Source organism: Cervus canadensis, chromosome 22 (genome assembly GCF_019320065.1).
Source record: "Cervus canadensis isolate Bull #8, Minnesota chromosome 22, ASM1932006v1, whole genome shotgun sequence".
Taxonomy (NCBI): Eukaryota; Metazoa; Chordata; class Mammalia; order Artiodactyla; family Cervidae; genus Cervus; species Cervus canadensis.
This window is the reverse complement of record NC_057407.1, coordinates 56,092,507-56,113,549: the sequence shown is the minus strand read 5'-3', so window position 1 is coordinate 56,113,549 and position 21,043 is coordinate 56,092,507. Positions and strand designations below refer to the sequence as shown.

The window sequence follows — 21,043 nt, the reverse complement described above, 5'->3', positions numbered from 1 at the left end:
CTGGAAAAACCGTAGCTTTGACTAGACGGACCTTTGTCAGCAAAGTAATGTCTCTCCTTTTTAATATGCTTTCTAAGTTGGTTATAGCTTTTCTTCCAAGGAGCAAGTGATATCAAGTGTTATAGTTACAAAAAGATATGCTTGTTTCTCACTGATATACCAAAATTTCTGTAATTGCTTTATTTTCTTGCCAGATAGCTTTCTAGCATTGCAGTAAGGGAACAAATAGAATTGGAGGATAGTATTTTCCTTTTCTGACATGAAATAAATTTCTTCCTTCTATAGTATAGGATAAGTAAACTTTCATTAACCATTTCAGATGTCAGATGGATTTAGGAGAATATTTCATAGCTTTTACAAAGTGAGTAAAAGATAACTTGTATGGCCGCATGGCCAGTATGGAATACCAGAAGTTAACTATTAAACCCCTTGTATTTCATAAATAAGAAGAAAGAGAACTCTGTATTTACAAGTTAAAAACTCATTTTAACCTGACATACTTTGTCTTATTTTCCCCATCTTGAGGAAATCTGTTTGTGTTCACTGATTTATACAACATAGAGGACTTTGGCTCTTCGTGGATGCTCGTAGGGTTACGTCTTATTTATCATTCCAGACATCAATCAACACGGAAGTTGCTATTACTCAGGACACCTGTTTTATTAGAAATCAGGCTTGGGTTAATTAGCCAAATTTATTTCTTCATTCTTTTGTTACTGTGGTAGAAATTGCAGACATGTTTGTGTCATTGAGCTTTTAGAAAACCAAAGAAAAAGAATCTGTAACTCTGGAAGGAGTAGAGAATGCTGTTTTCACACTTTTCTACCCTAGAAATACTGTTGGTGAATGTTTTTTCAATAGATTTATTTTAATCTGAGCTCAGCTTAAGATTTTAAATCAGTTTTTATGTATTTCTTTTTTCCTGAATCTTTGCTTTCATTTTAGTGGCATCTTAAACTCTGACTTCCACAAGAGTCATGTACTGGCATCAGCAGCCATGCCTTCTCTCTGGGAGCTGGTGCAGGGGCCAGCTGTTTTGTGTTTAGGAATCCATTGCTGGAAATTTAATCTACAGTTACTCTTTCCTCATGTCCCATTTTCCTTATATTTTTTGGATCTCTCAGGTGCAGAATTACAAACTAAAATGTTTGGGGACTTCCCTGGTAGCCCAGGGATTAAGACTTTGCACTTCCAGTACTGGGGGCATGGGTTCGATCCCTGTTTGGGGAACTAAGATCCCACATCCCTTGAGGTATGGACAAAAAATAAGTTCAGTTCAGTTCAGTTGCTCAGTTGTGTCCGACTCTTTGCGACCCCATGGACTGCAGCACACCAGGCTTCCCTGTCCATCATCAACTCCTGGAGCTTACTCAAACTCATGTCCATCGAGTCAGTGATGCCATCCAATCATCTCATCCTCTGTCGTCCCCTTATCCTCTGCCTTCAATCTTTCCCAGCATCAGAGTCTTTTCACATGAGTCGGTTCTTTGCATCAGGTGGCCAAAGTATTGGAGTTTTCAGCTTCAGCATCAGTCCTTCCAATGAATACTCAGGACTGATTTCCTTTAGGATGGACTGGTTTGATCTCCTTGCAGTCCAAGGGACTCTCAAGAGTTTTCTCCACCACCATAGTTCAAAAGCATCAATTCTTCTGCACTCAGCTTTCTTTATAGTCCAACTCTCACATCCATACATGACTACTGGAAAAACCATAGCTTTGACTAAATGAACCTTTGTCAGCAAAGTAATGGCTCTCCTTTTTAATAAGCTGTCTAGGTTGGTCATAACTTTTCTTCCAAGCAGCAAGCTTCTTTTAATTTCATGGCTGCAGTCCCCATCTGCAGTGATTTTGGAGCCCAAAAAAATAAAGTCTGTCACTGTTTCCATTGTTTTCCCATCTATTTGCCATGAAGTGATGGGACCAGATGCCATGATCTTCATTTTTTGAATGTTGAGTTTTAAGCCAACTTTTTCACTCTCCTCTTTCACTTTCATCAAGAGGCTCTTTAGTTCTTCTTCCCTTTCTGCCATAAGGGTGGTGTCATCTGCATATCTGAGGTTATTGATATTTCTCCTGGCAATCTTGATTCCAGCTTGTGCTTCATCCAGTCCAGCATTTCTCATGATGTACTCTGCATATAAGTTAAATAAGCAAGGCGACAACATATAGCCTTGACATACTCCTTTCCCGATTTGGAACCAGTCTGTTGTTCCATGTCCAGTTCTAACTTGCTTCTTGACCTGCATACAGGTTTCTCAGGAGGCGGGTCAGGTAGTCTGGTATTCCCATCAAAGAGTAAAAATTACATTAAAAAAGAAAAAGAAGTATTTGTATTATGCTATCATTGTGTATACAAATGATATTATTGATTCCTTACTTCAAGTTTTCCCTCCAAATTCTCAGCAGGTCCAACCTCAGCGACCCTGCAAGAAATAGCACCCACTGCCTCTACCCTCCCGTAATCCCCTTACCCCTCTCTGCGTTTTGCCTATAATTGTGGCCACATTCTGACCTGCCTTACAATGTTGTATTTCTTGTCTGTCTGGTTCTTTTGGGTAAGCTTCTTTTGAGGACAGGGAGCCTGGTTTGGTTTACTCACTTATTCCAAGTGCCTAGATTAGGTACATATACAAATGTTAGGTATCTAACAGAAGAATGAAGTTGGAATATGTTGTTTCAGTTGTTTTCCTACTGTTGGGGAGGATAAGAATTAGCATGCAGTAGGCCAGTGGCTTTCAAAATTTTTTTTCACCAGGCTGAATGTAAGAAATATACTTTAAAATACAACCCAGTGTCTACATAAATCAGTATGCACTTTTGTATGTATGTATGTTTATATAGATGAAATGCATGATATCTGCTATTTCCTCTTCTCTTTCATTTTTAAAAACAAGTGTTATTTGCCATCTGCTAAATTTTCATGATCCGTTAAAGGGGTTCAGACTTCAATTTGCATTGGGCAGTAGATAAACCAAGAAACATTTTTATGTAAGTAGTACCCAGTTTTCCCTTTGTCTTATGTGACTGTTTGGAAATGTTTTGTTTTCATTTCAAATTGATCTTTGAGAGTATTTTTCGGGTTTCTGTATTAGCTGCTGTTTTGAGAAACTGATTCTTACAAAAACTATGGATACATTATTTAGTAAAAATGTACTTAACTTGTAATTTGTGCAGTTCCTCTCAAGTGTGTTTTTTAAATTTGGATTCATTTCTTTTTGAAGGAGGAAGAAAGCCAGTAGTTGGGAGACAGAAATGAAACTGCAGTGTAGTGAAAGGCAGCCATTGATTAATTTTGAGATCTGAATCACTCAGGACCAAGTGGATTGGGAACAGATTGTTAGAAATCTGAATTCCTATCTCCCCCAGCTGTTCTAGGATTTAACAGGCCAGGAATTATGCATATATTCAGTTAGCTAGAATGTGACAGATATGCCCCATGAAAAATGTAATGTGGAGAATCCTTTAAATGGTTGATCGATTACCTTTGAAACCATGTAATATTTTACACTAGAACCAGAAGACCCAGGAAATAACTCTGACATTTAAAAATATGATGATTCTCTAGTTTTAAAGTTTGTACATTTTGAGAAAGCTCTTTTTAGCTTAATGTTAGCAAAACAGCTGCTGTTTGAATTTACTTTGTAAAACACTGAATTATTCATTTCCATAAACAAAACTTCCTTAGTAATTACTTAGCATTAATTTATTTCTCTTTATTTCAATCAACCCTGTTGACATTCTGTTTTAAAATTAAAAATATTCTTTGTGGAATCTAACAACATGACTCTGTGACAGCTACTTTCTCTACCTTCTTCTGTTTCCTATGACATAAAATTTCCAAATCCTTTTTTCATTTTTATACTTAGAATATTTTATATTTTAACTTAATTTTTATTGTTTATTTTTATTATTTTAATGAAAGTTACTAATAAGGTACAGGTCAGAAGTAAAATTCTTACTTAGCATTGTTTTCTGTAAAGTGGCTTCTTAAGACCAAGCCTGATGTGTTTGACTTGTTAAATTTTACCACAATGCATGAGTATAACAAACAGTATTATGTTGGATTCTGAAAATGTGAAATTATTAGAAGTATTTTAGATAATTATTCGCTTCAGCAGTTGTGCTCACAGATTGACTAATAGACAATTTAGTAGAAGAAAGGTAAAGAGTGTAGTTTTACATTTCTTGGGACTCTTGCGTCTGTCTTTGCAAACGTGGGGACAGTCCTTTCGATGTCCTGCTTCCTCTCTGGCCATGGTGAACCCCTGCACCTTACAGTCTGTATACATGCCCCCCTGGGTGGCATTTGCCGCCTTGGGATGTTTGTTGTGTTTTTCCATAATTGCTGTTTAGTTTTATGTGTCATTGCTCTGCTGCTCCATTGGAAACTTCAGGAGGGCAGCAGACACACTACTTTTTAGGTCACTAAATGTCTGATAATGTCATAGAGGGTGCGATGAAGTGGTGCAGTGGTAAAGAATCTACCTGTCAAGGCAGGAGATGCAGGAGACATGAATTCAATCGCTGGGTCAGGACGATCCCCTGGAATAGGAAATGGCTACCCACTCTAGTATTCTTGATTGGGAAATCCCCTGGACAGAGAGCCTGGTGGGCTACAGCCCATGGGTTTGCAGAGTTGGACACGGCTGAGCAGCTGAGCACACCCACAGTGTCATAAAGGAGCAACAGATTTTCCTTATTTATGTTGTGAAGTAGCATCCCTCTAAGTGAAGCACCCCTCTTCGCTCGGGTGCGTCTTGGAGCGCACAGTCAGGGAGGTCCAGCAACCCACACGGTATCCACCCAGTGAAGACTTGAAGGAAACGTACGCTCAGTGAAGAGTGCATTTTGATGCCCTGTCGTTGATTCCCAGAAGGAGTATTCTCCATCCGTCTCAGCCTTGTAGGACTGTGAAAAGGCTGAGGCCTGTGGAGCAGGAGGTTGAGGAGTTAGAGATGGGAACACCTCCATTGCATTCCTCTGCTTCTAGGGCGGCAGTGCTAATTCGGCATCTGTAGGCGGCTTCTGCTTTAGTGGTTGTCCAGTGAGTGCTGGTAGGACTCACGGGGATTGCCACATGTGCGTGCTTACTCCGACCTGTCCAGCAGAGGTGACACAGACCGTCGGCCTGCAGCCAGAAGCCACTGTGCAGGCCTGGGTGTTTTGTATTTCATGTTTCCTCTGCATGGTGTCTTAGAAACAGAGCTGACTGAGCTACTTAAAATTGTGAGATTTTACATAAAACAAAAATTCCAGCTTAGAAAGAAGCGTGAATCCTTGGGTCTGGCAACGTTCTTTTCATTCCTGCAAGTATGTGGGATAAAGCAGCAGCTCCACCTTTAAACATGGGGCACGTGCACTGGCTCAGTGGTCTCCGGGCTTCACTGTGATTCTTACATGTGAAATATTTTATATTATAAATATACTAGTCTATACATGTATACTATATAATATGTATATAATGCTTAGACAGCTATTTCTCTGAAAATACATTTCAGTTATAAGAAAATCAAACAAATGGTTCAAGAACAATTGGAAAGAGTCTTCCATGAAAGTCAAGAATACTCTTTGAGTCTGACATGCAAGTAGCCCAACTTCACGTCGCATAGGTAGCTTCAGATTCTGCAGGTTTGTAGAGAATGGCATAGCTTAACAAATTCTGGTTTCATGCCCCTAGTTTGGGTCTCTCAGTTACTTCTTTGGCTGTTTCTCATCGGATATGAATTTTGGAAATCTACATTTCTAGGTTAATTTACTTAATTTTTTAGTTCTTCAAATTCTTTTCTGGGGCATGATAGGTAAGACGTGAGAAAAGGTGCACCTAAGGTAAGTAACACCTGTGAATGATTCAGTATATAGGAATAACCTCTATTGTGAGGTTTAAAAATAATAGATAATAAATAAATGCTTCATATATTTTATGCAAAATATATCTTTACAATAGAATATTTTACATATTATATATAATACATAATATATATAATGAGCAATATTTGGCATGCATTAAATACTCTAAATTGTATTATTATTTTCAGTTCTAACAATTAGTACATTTAACAGTGATTTTGCTTTCTTAAATGTATTGTTTAAAATTTGAAATTTTTCTGTCATTTTCATGTGAGTTAGTTGAGTTTGCTAACAAGACAAACAGTACTTCTGTTCAGTCGACCCAATGAATAATTTGACTTTCCTCTTCTCCGTCTTGGATTTGCAGGGTGCTCAGGAGTGAAAGGGAGGAAGATGTGTCTCAGGTTCTCTTTAGAAGTGTCGGTTACAAGTGTGTAAGCATTTTGTCACTTCAGGAGTCACTAGTTTTTATCCTGCTCCGTACCTCCAGCTTTTTTTGGAAGAGTCTAACAGTAATTTGGTTGTTTCTAGGTGTGTGCCTGCCTTTTGGAGTGGTGATCATAGAAGGAGGATGACCTGAACAGAACTGTTTCTTTTCTTTGGCTACCTTGTAAATGTCCGTGCCTGAAACAAGACCCCTCCAAGAGCAGGCAGTCTGTAATAAGAGCACATTCCTAACTACTTGAGCTGATAAATAGTGAAGTTTGTTTTTAAAAAGTCAGATTTGTTTTATGTCGATTTTCTATTTGCCCTGTATAAGATATATTTAATTACTTTATTCCATCTCCGTGTTCAAATTAATCAGATTCTGACTACATATTGGTGTTCAAATTAGAATAATTCTTTAATCAACTGTGTCATCCCCGCCATGGTAGACTAGAATGGAAAAGCTACTCTTGGCATATTGAAGACGTGTGCATTTTATTTTCTATTGTAATTTAAAAGTAAAATCAGAAATATTGATTTCTACTTGACTGGAGAGATGATTTAGTTTGAATATCAGTCTGATCTTAATCAGGTGAGAATTAATTGAGTTGGAGGTATTAGATATTCAGTGATGTTAAGTGAACCATGGTCAATCTAGAGAGAAGCTTTCTTTTGTACTATGTTAGAATTATCAAATAGCCTATGCGCCACCATGTAAAATCATCTTTTCATGTTCATCTTTCTTGTCTCATTAAATGCACCACTAAATTCATTCCGTACCCAGTCTAATCTTTAAAGTAGCAAGCTAATAAACCACAATTTAATAGAAAATTAAAAGCGTAATAATTTTGTCATAAAATGTTATTGTGGTCAGAATTTTCTAGTGATATATTTTCTAGTACCTAATTTTAAAAACCAAGTGATAAAACCTCTGTTTTTCAAGTATACCTGGGACTTAAAAAAATTAGTTTTACTTTTTTTCTAATATTCAACACTGCAAGAATCAAGTGAACAATACAGAATGATTTTAATGTTTATTTCCAGAAATAGAGCATGTAGCATTATATTGGTCCACCACACGGCATGGGCTTTTTATTTATTTTAAGAGTGTGATAGCAATATCATAAGTGTTGTGAAAATATAAATGGTGAGATAACACCTCCATAGGACTCGCCCTTAAGTAGTAAAATTGTAAAGTCTTTAAATAACCTGCAGCCTGAACGGAAAGGATGGATTTGCCTTGTTAACTAGGGACACTACACTTATTAAATGTCTAATTAAATTTAGCATCACATGTCTTCTGTTCTCTTTTTTTTTTTCCTCTTTAAAACCGAGAATTGGGACCAGTTTCTGAGCAAGGGAGCACGCGTTATCAGTGTTGGGTTTCTTCCATTTTGGCAGTTGGTGTGACCGTGTTAAATTAAAAGAAAGCCAGGAGTGTGGCTTTTGATGGTGTCTTTTTACCTTGGGTTAGGGCTCCACGTGGCATTGGTGGGGTGGGAATCGTAGGATCTCTGCAGCTCTGTAATTTGTGAAAGGAATGCCCACATTTTTATTTGAGGACAGTCGGCATTTAATGAAATGAAGCCATCCAGGCAGAAGTGTCATTGAATGTGAAGAGTGGGGTGTTCTGTTGCAAGAAAGACAGGTCCCTGCCCCATTGTCACATTCGGGCAGCTCCGAGGAAATGGAAGAGGATTGTTGAAAAAAAAAAATCGGGAGAGATGACCTCTCACTCTGCATCAAAGCCAGACCTCCTCTCTCCGCCTCCTCCACACAAAGATATTACTTTATTGACTTTCCTTTTTTAAAATTGCATTTTGTAAGGTTGGCACAAGGACAGACTGCCACACACAATAGAAACCTGCTGCTTCCGTTCCCCCCCAGACCCCAGGTTTTCTCTTGAGACCATGCCTGTCACCCATCCCTTCCCGGCCCCCAGCCCTTCTGTGTTGTCTGTATAGACATGTGTGTGTGTGCTTGTCCTTGCTGTTTTCACTTTGAGTCTTGGAGATCGTCCCCAATTGTGCACTTTCTTTAGTGGCCGGATAGAGCTTTGTGGTTTAGTATTTCTACTCAGGCTCTTGGTGTGACTCTGTTAGGTTAAAAGAAAGCTGGTAAGTGGCTTTGAACGGTGCCAAGGCTATTTTTTACTCACATAAAGATATTCTTTGCGTCAGCTAAGAGAAGACAGGATGAGGAATGGCTCGTGATATACCATTCTCTTAATGATTCTCTACAAATGACTTTTGTTATAAGAAAGGTGTAGTCATAGTTATTTGTGTGTTTGAATTGTCCCCCTGTGTTTGGATATGAAGAACATAACTGTCTTTTCGAATGCTGTCTCTTGAAGGGACATGCCAAGCTGTGTCAACTTCTCTTCTGGAGCAAAGCAAGGTGTCCGATACGCAAGAAAAGTTGACAGACCAGCAGATTAGAAAGAGGGTGAGCAGGTTTTGTCCACAGCCTGGAAACCACGTCCGGCATGGAGGAGGGAGGCATGTTCATGCTGGTTCTCACCAGGAGGAGGCACAGTAGGACTGTTACTGCCAGTGGGGTTTGATGGGAGGTGGCAGGAGCCTTAACTCTGGTTTCTTCCAGTCTTAAACCTCCCCCACGCCCCTCAGCACGCCCACACACACACACCTACATGCACAAACATCCCCCCACCTCACATCACCCCCTCCCCCACAGTGGAACTGGCTCCCTTGTTTGGTAAGGTGTTTTCTGTTCCTACAAGGTTTGCCCAGTGAGGTGAATTAGAACTTTCTAAATTGAGGAAGGGTCTAGGGTTTGGGTTAGTGACGTCCAAGTCCTTCCTTCTCTGGCCGTTTCCACCCGAGGGGTTGAGAACAAGGTCCTTTGCTGGCCCTTCCGTGAATGGTGGTGAATGGTCACCACTGGCCCACCCTTGTCCACAGAATAGACTGTGAAGCCGCCTGCAAGGATGGGGAAGTCCATCAGGCTGGTTTGTTGCTTGCGTTACTGGTGTTACTTACAGTGTTGATCCTGCTTCTTACCAGGGGATGTTCAGAAACATGGTGCCTTTGTTGGTTGCTCTGATGGGTGTGTGTTCATGAATAGACCTTTTAACTTTAGAGGCTCGGGCGGGGGTGGGGGGCCCAGGGGGGAGCATGCAGCCAAAATGTGCGGCGTGAACCAGACTGATGCACTTAGCGTTTCTCTGGCTTTGTCACTCCCCAAGTCCTCCCCTCTCACTGCTAGTGATTCTCACGGTCTCTCCTGCTTGGGGAGGCTGGCGGCCTCTCTCGTGTGCGTCTCACTGGGAGATGGCCACAGCTCGGCTATGCTGACGTCTCCCTTTCCCATTCTGAGGGCTCTTAGGACCCCAAGCACAGAACTTAGCAGTTTCTTGTAAACTGATTGGAAAAGTCACTTTCTAATGTGTAAAATCCTTATTTTAAATACTTAAATGTATTTTGTAGGCATTCTGGAAAAGGAGGTGTGGAGCCAGAGGGCAAGGTACCTGGCATCATTTTATTTTGGATGATTGCTCAGGAGCTCTAAGCTGTAGCCTTTTCCCCCGGAGGCGGGGACCAGAAGGACCGAGCCATCCCACCAGCTTCCTGGGCCCAGCGGTGACCTCGTGTGGTGACGGGCGGCGCTCACGGCTCCACTGTGACCACGAGGACTTCTGCCCCGTGTGGAGAGTCTCCCGTGTTCTCACTGTGAAGAGGAGTCGGTGGGATTCCACAGGATTCCATAGGAGTTACGGATTTCTTCAGGAACTGAAAGGCCCAGTTCCAGGCTAGTCCTCGCCACACTGTCCGTCTTGGAAATACATGATGTCACCTCCTGAAAGCTCAAGTCCTTGTCTGGCAAATGAAGATGATGCTAGCGCTTATCTGTTAGGTTTTTGTAAAATTCAAGTCGAAGTGCTCATCGTGTCTCAGTTCAGTTCAGTCGTGTCCGACTCTTTGCGACCCGATGAACTGCAGCACGCCAGCCCTCCCTGTCCATCACCAACTCCCGTAGTCCACCCAAACCCATGTCCATTGAGTCGGTGATGCCATCCAGCCATCTCATCCTCTGTCATCCCCTTCTCCTCCTGCCCCCAATCCCTCCCAGCATCGGGGTCTTTTCCAACGAGTCAGCTCTTCGCATGAGGTGGCCAAAGTACTGGAGTTTCAGCTTCAGCATCAGTCCTTCCAATGAACACCCAGGACTGATCTCCTTTAGGATGGACTGGTTGGCTCTCCTTGCAGTCCAAGGGACTCTCAAGAGTCTTCTCCAACACCACAGTTCAAAAGCATCAGTTCTTCGGTGCTCAGCTTTCTTTATAGTCCAACTCTCACATCCATACGTGACCCCTGGAAAAACCATAGCCTTGACTAGAGAGCCCTTTGTTGACAAAGTCATTGTGTCTGGTACATAGTAAATACCTAGTATATGTCCGTGGCCATTATTAATTTGATTTTGTTGCTATTATTATTAACATCTGTAAATACCTTGCAAGAAAAAATTATGAAATCACATAGGAAAATGGGAAAACAAAAGCTCCACCTGAAATAAGGTAATTTATTCTAATGGAGATAGAGATCCTGCTGAGCGGTTAATGTATTATTAGCCTTTGTTAGAAATCATCTCTGTTCCAAGAGCTACATGCTAAGGGCTCCTGGTCAGAATCACAGTTGGTGCCCACTGAACTTCATTCCAGTGCATGGAGGTGAGCAGTCTGAGGTTCTCATCAGCAGCCTCCTGTCTACGTCTGACCTGACGTGCAGGGAACTAAACGCCCTCAGGGCTGCCTCTTTCAATATGGCGGCCGCTGCAGACACGTCACTGTTGAACCTAATTAATTACAAAGACACGTCCAGTTCCTCGGTTGCATTCAGCCACAGCTCCTTCATGGCTCATGGTGGCACTATGGGAAAGTGCAGAGAACACCTCTGTCATTGCAGAAAGTTTCACTGGACCATAGAAAGTGGCATGAGCTATATTTATAATGTTAAACTGTAGTAAAGTAAAAGTCACTCAGTTGTGTCTGACTCTGCGACCCCATGGACTATATAACCCATGGAATTCTCCAGGCCAGAATACTGGAGTGGGTAGCCTTTTCCTTCTCCTTAAACTATAGTAGCCACATATTTTGAAATGTGACATTAGTTTTGAAAGGCAAGCTTAATTTTAATGTTATATTTATTTAATTTATGTATTAAGTAAACAGTATCTATCTTATTAGGGCTTCCCTGGTGGCTCAGACAATAAAGAATCTGCCTGCAATGCGGGAAACCTGGGTTCAGTCCCTGGGCTGGGAAGATCCCCTGGAGGAGGGTGTGGCAGCCAAGTCCAGTATTCTTTCTTGGAGAATCCCATGGACAGAGGAGCCTGGCGGGCTGCAGTCCATGGGGTCGCAGAGTCAGACACCAGTGACTAAGCACAGCACATCTATCTTATTAGCGATTCAGACTGCGCACGTTTCAGACCTTGCTTGGTAGCCTTGTGTGTAGGGTTTAGAGGGCTACGAACCCAAGCTGACCAAATGAAGATAATTGCTTGGTATTATTGAATTCCTTCGTGCATCTGCCACTATATTATAAGCCCATTGAAGTTAGGAACCGTATTTTGTATTTAATGAATACTTGATTAAAGAAATAAGTGTCCTGGAAATAAAAGCTATGTTTAATTCATCTGTGATAAGGAGCAAGGATTTTTGTTTGTTCTAATCCTCTCCCTGACCTTATGTGAATCAAAGATATTCCTAGACAGCAGAATGTCACAGAGTCTTAACATAAAAACTAACAGGTGACTTTCTCTTCTCATCGTAGCATTTGACAATCATGACCATGCCTTCTTTAGTTCATACTGTCCTAGAAAAGGTAGTCATCTGTGGATACCTTTTATTTATTAATTTTTCTATTTAAAAATCGTATTCAAAAAATTTTTGAAGGAACAAAGGAAGAGTGACCTTAAAATTTTAATAATAATTAAATATAGCTCTACCAGTTTTTGTCCTGTATTTCCCTGTTATGACAGCTTTACACTTGAAATGGGCAGTGTTGCCTGAACGAAACTAAGTGCTCCTTGTGAACCCGAGCACACCTGTCTCGTCAGCACCGCACCAGGTCCCAGCACACCTCCTGTCGGCCCCCGCACCCGCGGTCCTGGTTCTTCTTGTTCTTGCTTTCATAAAATACAGTGCTTTTAATACATTGCTGGCTACTAATATTTTTTTTTAAGAGAAGATAATCATCTTTTTTGCTTCTTAATTTTTAAGAATTTTAGTTTTTTGACTTATACATCCCATCCCATAAAGACTCTTTCCTTGTGATTGTCTTTGTTTATAAGCCAGGCGTAAGTATTTGGGTCACATACACATCAGCATGGAAGATGGGAGAACGCCACTGTGGGTCCCCACCACGTGGGATGTGCCGGTTCCTGTTACAGGAGACCAGGTGCCTCTTGTCAGAGGACTGATGGGATGAGGAGGCCTTATTTCCTTTTTGTCCTGCAGAGTTTGTTATTTGCTCATTAGTTCCTGAATTTTGAGAAGTTCATCTGGGATACTGTCATCTGAAGATACTAGTTGGTGGTTGTGTTCATAGTAGCTAATTTTGTTGTCGGCAGAATCTGGAGCTCTGCTTTCGGGTCTTAGCATGCATTTTCTGATTCATCTAATAAATGAGAATCATCTTTTTGTCCGTTTTCCTTCTTCTGCTACAGGCAGTGTGGTTAGTTCATCATGGCTGCTGTCCACAGATTACACACATTTAGTGCCGTAAAACAACACAGATGTGTGACGTTACAGTCCGTAACTCAGAGGTGTGACACAGGGCTTTCTGGGTTAATATCCACATGTTGGCAGAGCTGCATCCCCTTCTGGAAGCTCAGTGAGAGAGCATTTCTTTGCCTTTTTTGCTTTCTAGAAACCTATCTTAGCATGAGCTGCTTAACAAAAGTAACATAAACTGATGATTCATAAGCAACAAAACTTCATTCTCACAGGTTTTGACGCTGGAAGCCCTAGCTCAGGCTGCTAGCTTGTTTGGTTCCTCTTCCGGGCTGCAGACCTCACTGGTGGGGAGCAGAGAGCAGCTGCTCTCTCCTGACTCTTACCAAGGTGTTGCCCCATTTATGAGGATCCACCCTCCTGACCTTATCTCACCCTAATTCCTCCCAAGTCCCCACCTCCTAATATCATCACAAGGCAGGTTAGTGGTGGGGGCGGGGGCAGTGGGGTTTCAACACATGGATTTTGTGGGGATACAGATACCCCATTATAAGGCACCCTATTTGTTTTCATTGTCTAGTGTCCTCTTTTCCATTGTTCAAGTCGCCAAGGTGACCTCTCTCTCCCCTCTCTCATCATCAGTCTCTCTCTCCATCTGTGCCTCCCTCTTCCCTTTCTCAGGACCCTGGTGATTCCTTTGGGCCCCGCCGGATAATCCAAGATATTCTTCTTATTTGAAGGTCAGCTGATTAGTAACCGTAATTGCCCTTAGCCATATAAACTGACACCTTCATGGGGTTCAGGGAGTAGGATTTGGAAGTCTTTGGGGTCTATTATTCTGCCTAACATAATCAGGAAGTGAAAAAAAAAATCTCAGATCTTAACTGTGTTTAAGGAAAGCAAACATCAAAAAGATTCCTTTTCTATATTGATAAATGATGATGTAACATGCCAGATATCAGTAAGAAAACTGATAAAATAGTGGTTTATTTCACTGTTGCATCGTTCTTCTAGCTGATTCCGGGCTTCCCTGGTGGCTCAGAGGTTAAAGCATCTGCCTGCAATGCGGAAGACCCGAGTTAGATCCTTGGGTCGGGAAGATCTCCTGGAGAAGGAAATGGCAACCCACTCCAGTATTCTTGCCTGGAGAATCCCAGGGATGGCGAAGCCTGGTGGGCTGCCGTCTATGGGGTCGCACAGAGTCGGACCTGTGTGGGAAAAGAATCTGAAAAAGAGAGTGAGTGGGTCGAGTATGCGGATGACTGACTCACTTTGCCGCACACATGAAACTAACAACGCTATTCATCAACTATACGCCAATATAAAGTAAAAAACTAAACAAGAGACACATAAATGAAGTATTTGCAGCTGGATCCTCTCCTAAACATTGACGTGATGGCATGATTTGGTGATTTCCCCGTCTGCAGTGTTTTCAACTCACCTTTGGAAATGGAAACATTTTGAAGGCGTGAATGCAGTTAAGAAGTCACTTTTGGTGACTGAGCCTTGTGAAAGTTGAGGTGGCTTCTGCGTGTTATGTTTTCCATTGAGTGATTAATTTTACGGATCTCTTGAAAAATTGTCTCTGAAATTTTGTTGTTGTCAGAATGTTTGCTGGCAGATCATTTATCCATCATTTCAAGTACATTTCTGTTTTTATTTTTATCAAGTTCTCTATAAGGAAGCAGTTTTATGCTTAAGGTTTCCTGTTATGCAGTTGATGAAATGTTTTGAATTGAGGGTGATTTAAAATCTGCTTGCTACAGTTCTTCAGTAAGCAAGACCTCCTAAATGTTTCCTTTTCGATTAAATTGAAGTTCCAGATTTAAAAGTGAGACTATCAAGATGGTGGTTTAGTCACAGAAATATTACACAGAACTTACATGTTAAAAATTCTAAATTACGTTGGTACCTAAATACAGCTCTACTTTTTATAATGCTGGAAACAAAATAGGTACTTTATTAAGTACTTCCCTGATTGAGGAAATAAAAGTACTAGAAAGTTAGGAATAAGTGCTGTGTCTAAAGATAGCTGTGTAAAAATTCATAAGCTCAGGATTGTTTAGAAAATATAAATTGTTGAAATTAAAAAAGGAGTGGTTCTGGTCAGAAATGTGAAACATTGGAATTACTTCTTTTAATCTGGTATGTTTTTAAATTGCTATCTTTCATTGAATGCTATAGTCCTATCTGGATGACTGTGTCTGCAAAATTGTATGTTGCTTGAAACTGATGAAGTGTGGAAGGTCAGTCTTTCTGCTCCCATGCACACTTTGTTGCTCATCTTCGGCTTAACTAGGAAACTTAATTATGGTGGTTATTTCAATATTAAGATACATTCCAAAGTTCATAAATTAAATGAGTGAAAAGCAATGAATTCCAAACCATTACTTTCTCTTACTGCTTTTATCTGGAGTTTCCCTAAGTTTTTTCTTATATAAACTGGAAACTATGTGTTCTTGTACTTAATTACAGTATGATTATTTTGCCCATTATCTTAGACAAAAGTTGGGGAAAGACTTTATCTCTGTTTTCCCTAGCTTCACTTGATGCAGATTTTATCATGCTCACACAATATGTTTACCTGTAGTTTATTTTATATGATATTCAGTGGTTTCTTTCAGAAAAAGGAGGGTTTACAAAAGAAAGAATTTCATGTTCTTGACATTTTAAAGAAAAAAAGTCTTGAATGCTGTCTTTAAACCTAAAAACTTCTTTGGTATAACTTTTAATCATCTCTCTACTCTCACTCTTTACTGATACTTATTTGCATTACATTAAGGTATATGTAAGTGAATGACAGTTCATTTTTGTAGTGGTTAAAGGTGAATATTTATTTACAGGTGTACAAACTCTTTAACACTTAATATTGAGAGACAGAGTGATTTAAATTGGGCTTGTTTCAGAATACCATTGTAGAAATCAGCTGGCAACATCACCATTATATGAATGTTTGCTAATGTGGTTTGAAAGAAGGATCCTCATTAAAATCTTGTTGCTAAACAAGTGACAGAAACCTTACAAACAGCTTGAGGCTTCGGGCCAGTCACAGTTACTCCTGAAGAGATCTGGACAAGTGTGAAAATGCAGAGACTGTGCCTTTATGGCCGTCAGAACACACAGATGCTATCTGGAGCCACTTCCCTACTTGAGGACATTTTAAGTCACGTTAGGGAAAACAGATCTCAACATAAGTCAGTGCCTGAGCATTCGGTTGTGGATTTGTCAAGTGTCAGAGTACTGCGTGTTAAATTCAGAAAGTATACTGTTGGTAGGAGCCCTTGCATTCATGTTTTCTGGAAAGGGACTGGGGTTTGGCCAACTCGCACACGTTTACGCGGGACTGTGGACGCCATCGTCCGAGTGAGCCCAGGTCCCGAGTGGCAGTGGGCTGCGAGGAGCCGGCCCCACGGCCCGTCACCACCGCAGAACATTCGTCACCTCTGGACCAACTCTGTGTCCACACTCCTCTTGAGGGTAGCTCATGCTTTAATTCTTGCTGAGGATCGTAACCCTTGCCTCTGGAAAGGCAGGTCTTACCATCAGGCTGTGTGGAGAGCAGTTAATGTGTGAGGATGCTCATGACTTCCAGAGTGCAGGTTGGTGGACTTTTCATGGGCTTGCTGCCTCCCTTCAGGACCTCCAATGAGAGGTCATTTGCTTTGCCTTTTTTTTAAGAAAAAAATGTTTTTTTTCCCTTTTTAAAAAAAAGAAAAACAGTTTTGCTTTTTTGTTTTTGGCTGTGCTGGGCCTCTGTTGCCGTGGAGAGCGGGGCTCCTCTCTAGCCGCGGTGTGCGGCTTCTCACCGCGGTGGCCTCTCTTGTTGCGGGGCACAGGCTCCAGGGCGCAGGGGCTTCAGTAGTGGCGGCTCCCAGGCTCCAGAGCACAGGCCCGGGAGTCGTGTTGCACAGGCTGAGTTGTGCCTGTGAGATCCTCCCGGCTCAAGCATCGAAGTCGTGTCTCCTGCGCCGGCAGGCCGGTTTCTTTCCCCCTGAGTCACCAGGAAGGCCCCGCTTTGCCTTGTTGCGTCGCAGAGGACACAGGAAGGCCCCTTCGCCCTGATTCGGCCACATGCCCAGCTCATCGGCGCAGAGACCACAAGAGCGTGTGTCGGTGAGTGTGAAGGACGCCTGGTTCAGTTCAGGACGCAGAGCGGATGGCGGCAGTCCTGAGCCTGGTGAGCTAGTTCCCGGAGCCCGTGACCTGCACTGGAGCATCCCTGCCCCGCGGCTGTGACCAGACATGCCCTGAAGGCCCCTCCCGCACCCGCAGGCCTGGTTTCCGCCGGCTGCACCCCGCAGACTGCGCTGACGCTGCAGACAGACAGACTTCCGCGCCCTAGGCCTCTGCGTCCCGCAGAGCCCCTTGAAGTTCTCGTGCATTTACAAATCTCAGTCGTTTTCAGTTTGCCTGTGGTTTAAAGCCACTTTGGTTACACGTTACATGTCTTCATGGGGACTCCTGAAGTTACTGCTTGTTTTAAGATGATTGTAAATCATATTCCTTAGTAGCTGGGAGGGGAAGAAGAGAATCCTGATAATTTGATACTAAATGATGATACAAGCTTCTTAGTGTCGTACTTTAAAGTCTGACATGGACGTGGCTGGTCACAGGTGGGAGGTGGCCGAGGCTGGGACTAGAGACCACCCGGGAGGGGAAGGACGGAGACAGCTGGGGAGAGTCGCTGCTAGAGCAGGGGCGCCCCGCACCCCATCCCCAGGAGGGGCTGGGGGGCAAGCTGGTCCCACCCAGCGCAGACCGGCTTGAGCAGCAGGCCCGCTGTGGCTGGACTCCAGCACCAGGGCTCTCTGGGTTGGGGTTCCTGAGAAGGCAGGCTCCCGAGGGGGCCAGTATGATTTGAAGAGCAAACTACCAGAATGGAAATGTGATAGAAAGCCATTTGGATTCTGGGGCACTTCAGAGTTGACTCAGGAATGCGATGGGAGCCCTGGGATCAAAGTAAAGGACCATGGCAGGTTGTCTGAAGGGGTTGAAGGATGCCATCAGAAGTCATAGAAACTCAACCCCAGGAGGGCTTGTGTCTGATACAACCCCTTTAGTCTTCCTACTCATTTCTTCTGCAATATACTCCTTTATTTAAAAAAAAAAATTGGGAGTATAGTTGATTTATAGTGTGTTAATTTCTGTTGTACAATGAAGTGACTCCGTTTTATGTATATATAAGTTTATGGGTATATATATATATGTGTGTTTGTGTGTGTGTGTGTGTGTGTGTGTGTGTATATGTTTATGAGTTTCCCTGGTGGCTCAGTGGTAAAGAACCTGCCTACAATGCAAGAGACACAGGAGATGTGGGTTCGATCCCTGGGTCAGGAAGATCCCCTGGAGGAGGTCATGGCAACCCACTCCAGTATTCTTGCCTGGAGAATCCCATGGACAGAGGAGCCTGGCGGGCTGCAGTCCATGGGGTTGCAATGAGTCAGACATGACTAAAGTGACTGTGTGTGTGTGTGTATGTGCGTGTATCCTTTTAAAATACTCTTTTCCATGATGGTCTGTCACAGGACATTGAGCATAGCTGCCTGTGTTGTGCAGCGGGACCTTGTCCATCCATGGAGTACATGCTTCCTCTCTGTAGACAGACCTTGGACATGCTGTGGGTTTGTTTCCAGACCGGTGCAAACACTCAGTATCACAGCAGAGCGAGTCATGCCTTCTTTGGCTTCCTGGCGCATATAAAAGTTACATCCACACTGCATTGTAGTCTACGAAGTGTGCAACAGCATTACGTCTAAAAAAACACTGTACATGCCTTCAGTAAGGATACTTTATTGCTGAAAAATGCTAATGCTCCTCTGAGCCCTGATCCTTGAGCGAGTTGTAATCTTTTTGCAGAAAGAGGGTCTTGCCTTGACGTTGGTGGCTGCTGACTGATCAGGGTGGGGTTGCTGAAGGTTGAGGTGGATTTCTTAGAATAAGACAGCAACAATAAAGTTTGCTGCATAGGACTCCTCCTTTTAGGAACGATTTCTCTTCTGCCTGCAGTGTGCCAGTTGGTGGCATTTGATTTGGTGGAGAACTTTCAAAATTGGAGTCAGTCCTCTCAAACCCTGCTGCTGCTGCTTTATCAACTAAGTTTATGTAGTATTTTAAACCCTCTGTTGTCATTTCAGCAGGGCTGATAGCATCCTCACCAGGAATAGACTCCATTTCAGGACACTGCAGTCTTTGTTCATTCTTAAGAAGCAACTTCTCGGGTCAGGTGTGATCCGGAGACGGAGCAGTCCGTCCCATCTTTCAGCGCCATTTCTAACTCTAGCTCTCCTGCTGTTTTCTCCGCATCTGCAGTTACAGTAGTTGCATCAGAGGTCACTGATCACAGGCCACCATGACAAGTATAATACTGAAGGAGTTTAAAATATTGCAAGAATTGCCAGCGTATGATGCAGAGACATGAAGTGAACAAATGCTGCTGGAAAAATGATGCTGGTAGACTTGCTTGGTGGAGGGTGCCACACACCTTCCATTTGTGAAAAATGCCATGTCTGCAAAGCAGTAAAATGAAGTTATGTCTGAGTTAGAAATCCCGCTTTGTCCGAGTGTCACTGTGAAGCCAACTCCTTCTTTACCTCAGGGGTCCCCTCCCTCCTTTCAGATCCACCACCTTTTATTCACGTTCACGTCTTTGTGGACAAGCACAGTCTAGGCCATAGATGTTACATGAACGAAGATTTTAGAGCTATTTAAAATTATAGAGATGTAATTACAGATCATCTTTTCTCTTCCAAATTTTTTATTTCAGATTTCACTAAGTGTTGCAAGGACTCTGGAGTCCTTATGGTGGTGAAATGCCGGAAGGAAAACTCCGCACTGAAAGACTGTCTCACCTCTTAGTAAGTAGTTACCGTGGTATTTGTGTTCCTGCCTGTATGTGTGTGTAGTGTGTTGGAGGTAAGAGTGTGTTATTTAACTCACTACATGTCATATATTCTGTATTTCTCCCCCACCAGATTCATCATATTGTTGGCTGAGTCTAAAATTTTAATTTTAATTTTAAAATTTAAAATTTTAATGCTTCTAAGACAAGTGATACAACATATTTATGAAGGGTCTTTTCAAGTTATGTGTGTTTGTCAGCATTTTATATGATTAAAATATTAGGTGAGCCACAAAAATACATGATTTTTCATAGGATTTAATAAATGCCTTTTCATGAACCAGTTGATCTATCGAATATATTATGCTTATGTTCATCCTTTAATGAAAGGGTAATTTTACCAGCCTTAGGATCTTTTGGATGAACATAATTTAACTTCTAGGAGAGTTGTAATAAATCAAATGAAGGAAACAAAGGTATATTTAGATTTCTGAAGTTAAATTACTTTAAAAAATAGTTCTTAAATGTGTTCACTGATACTTCTTGTAGTTTGTTGAGTCTTAAAGTAAAAATGTGTGGAGTTCTTTGAATGCAGGGGCTCTCTGCTCATCTCCCCAGACCTCATCGTCGCCCACATCACTGACAGGCAGCGTGGTGGGTGCGGTGCTTTCGTGAGCAGGTAGCTGGCAGTTGTCTGTGACACCAGACAGCTGTGAGGTCAGATCAGATCAGTACCTTCTGTACTCCGCTCGCCTGGCCTGCCAGCATCTATGTCAGCTACTTCTTAGATGATTACATAAAAAGAAAGTGGTGATTATCGGGATCTTAAAGTGTTTTCTTTTTTGATAACAAATAACGGACACATGGATTTACACCTTCTTTTAGAATACTGATTGTCTGCATTTGTAGATAAGGAAACATACTACAAGTCCACGTCTTTTCTCAAGTTAATAATAAATAAAAACAATTCTAACAGCTGCTCCTTCTTGTGAGCCCAGACCTGCCCTGAGCATGTAACTAGAGAAATAAGAGTTCTGGTCCCTGGAGCTCCCAGGAGATGCTGGATGAATATGGACCTCTTGCCTCTGTGTGACTGAATTTGTTGAATTCCCTGTGCGCCTGATTAGTGGCTTCTGACACCTCAGTTTCCGTCTGCATTGTGCCTGTTACTCTTAGTTGGGACAGCGCGGCCCTGAAGCTGGGAGCAGGACTGGGGGCAGGGCGGCAGGCTGGTCCCCGG

General features: G+C 42.2%; 1 protein-coding gene across 1 annotated transcript in view; it reads left to right on the top strand.

Annotated features, from left to right (window-relative positions):
* CMC1 (C-X9-C motif containing 1) overlaps positions 1 to 21,043 on the top strand; it is a 76,699-nt gene that overhangs the window by 53,456 nt on the left and 2,200 nt on the right. The window contains exon 3 of the mRNA XM_043443629.1: positions 19,729 to 19,819. Within this exon, the coding sequence (XP_043299564.1) occupies positions 19,729 to 19,819 (91 nt within the window). The remainder of the gene's footprint in view (positions 1 to 19,728; positions 19,820 to 21,043) is intronic.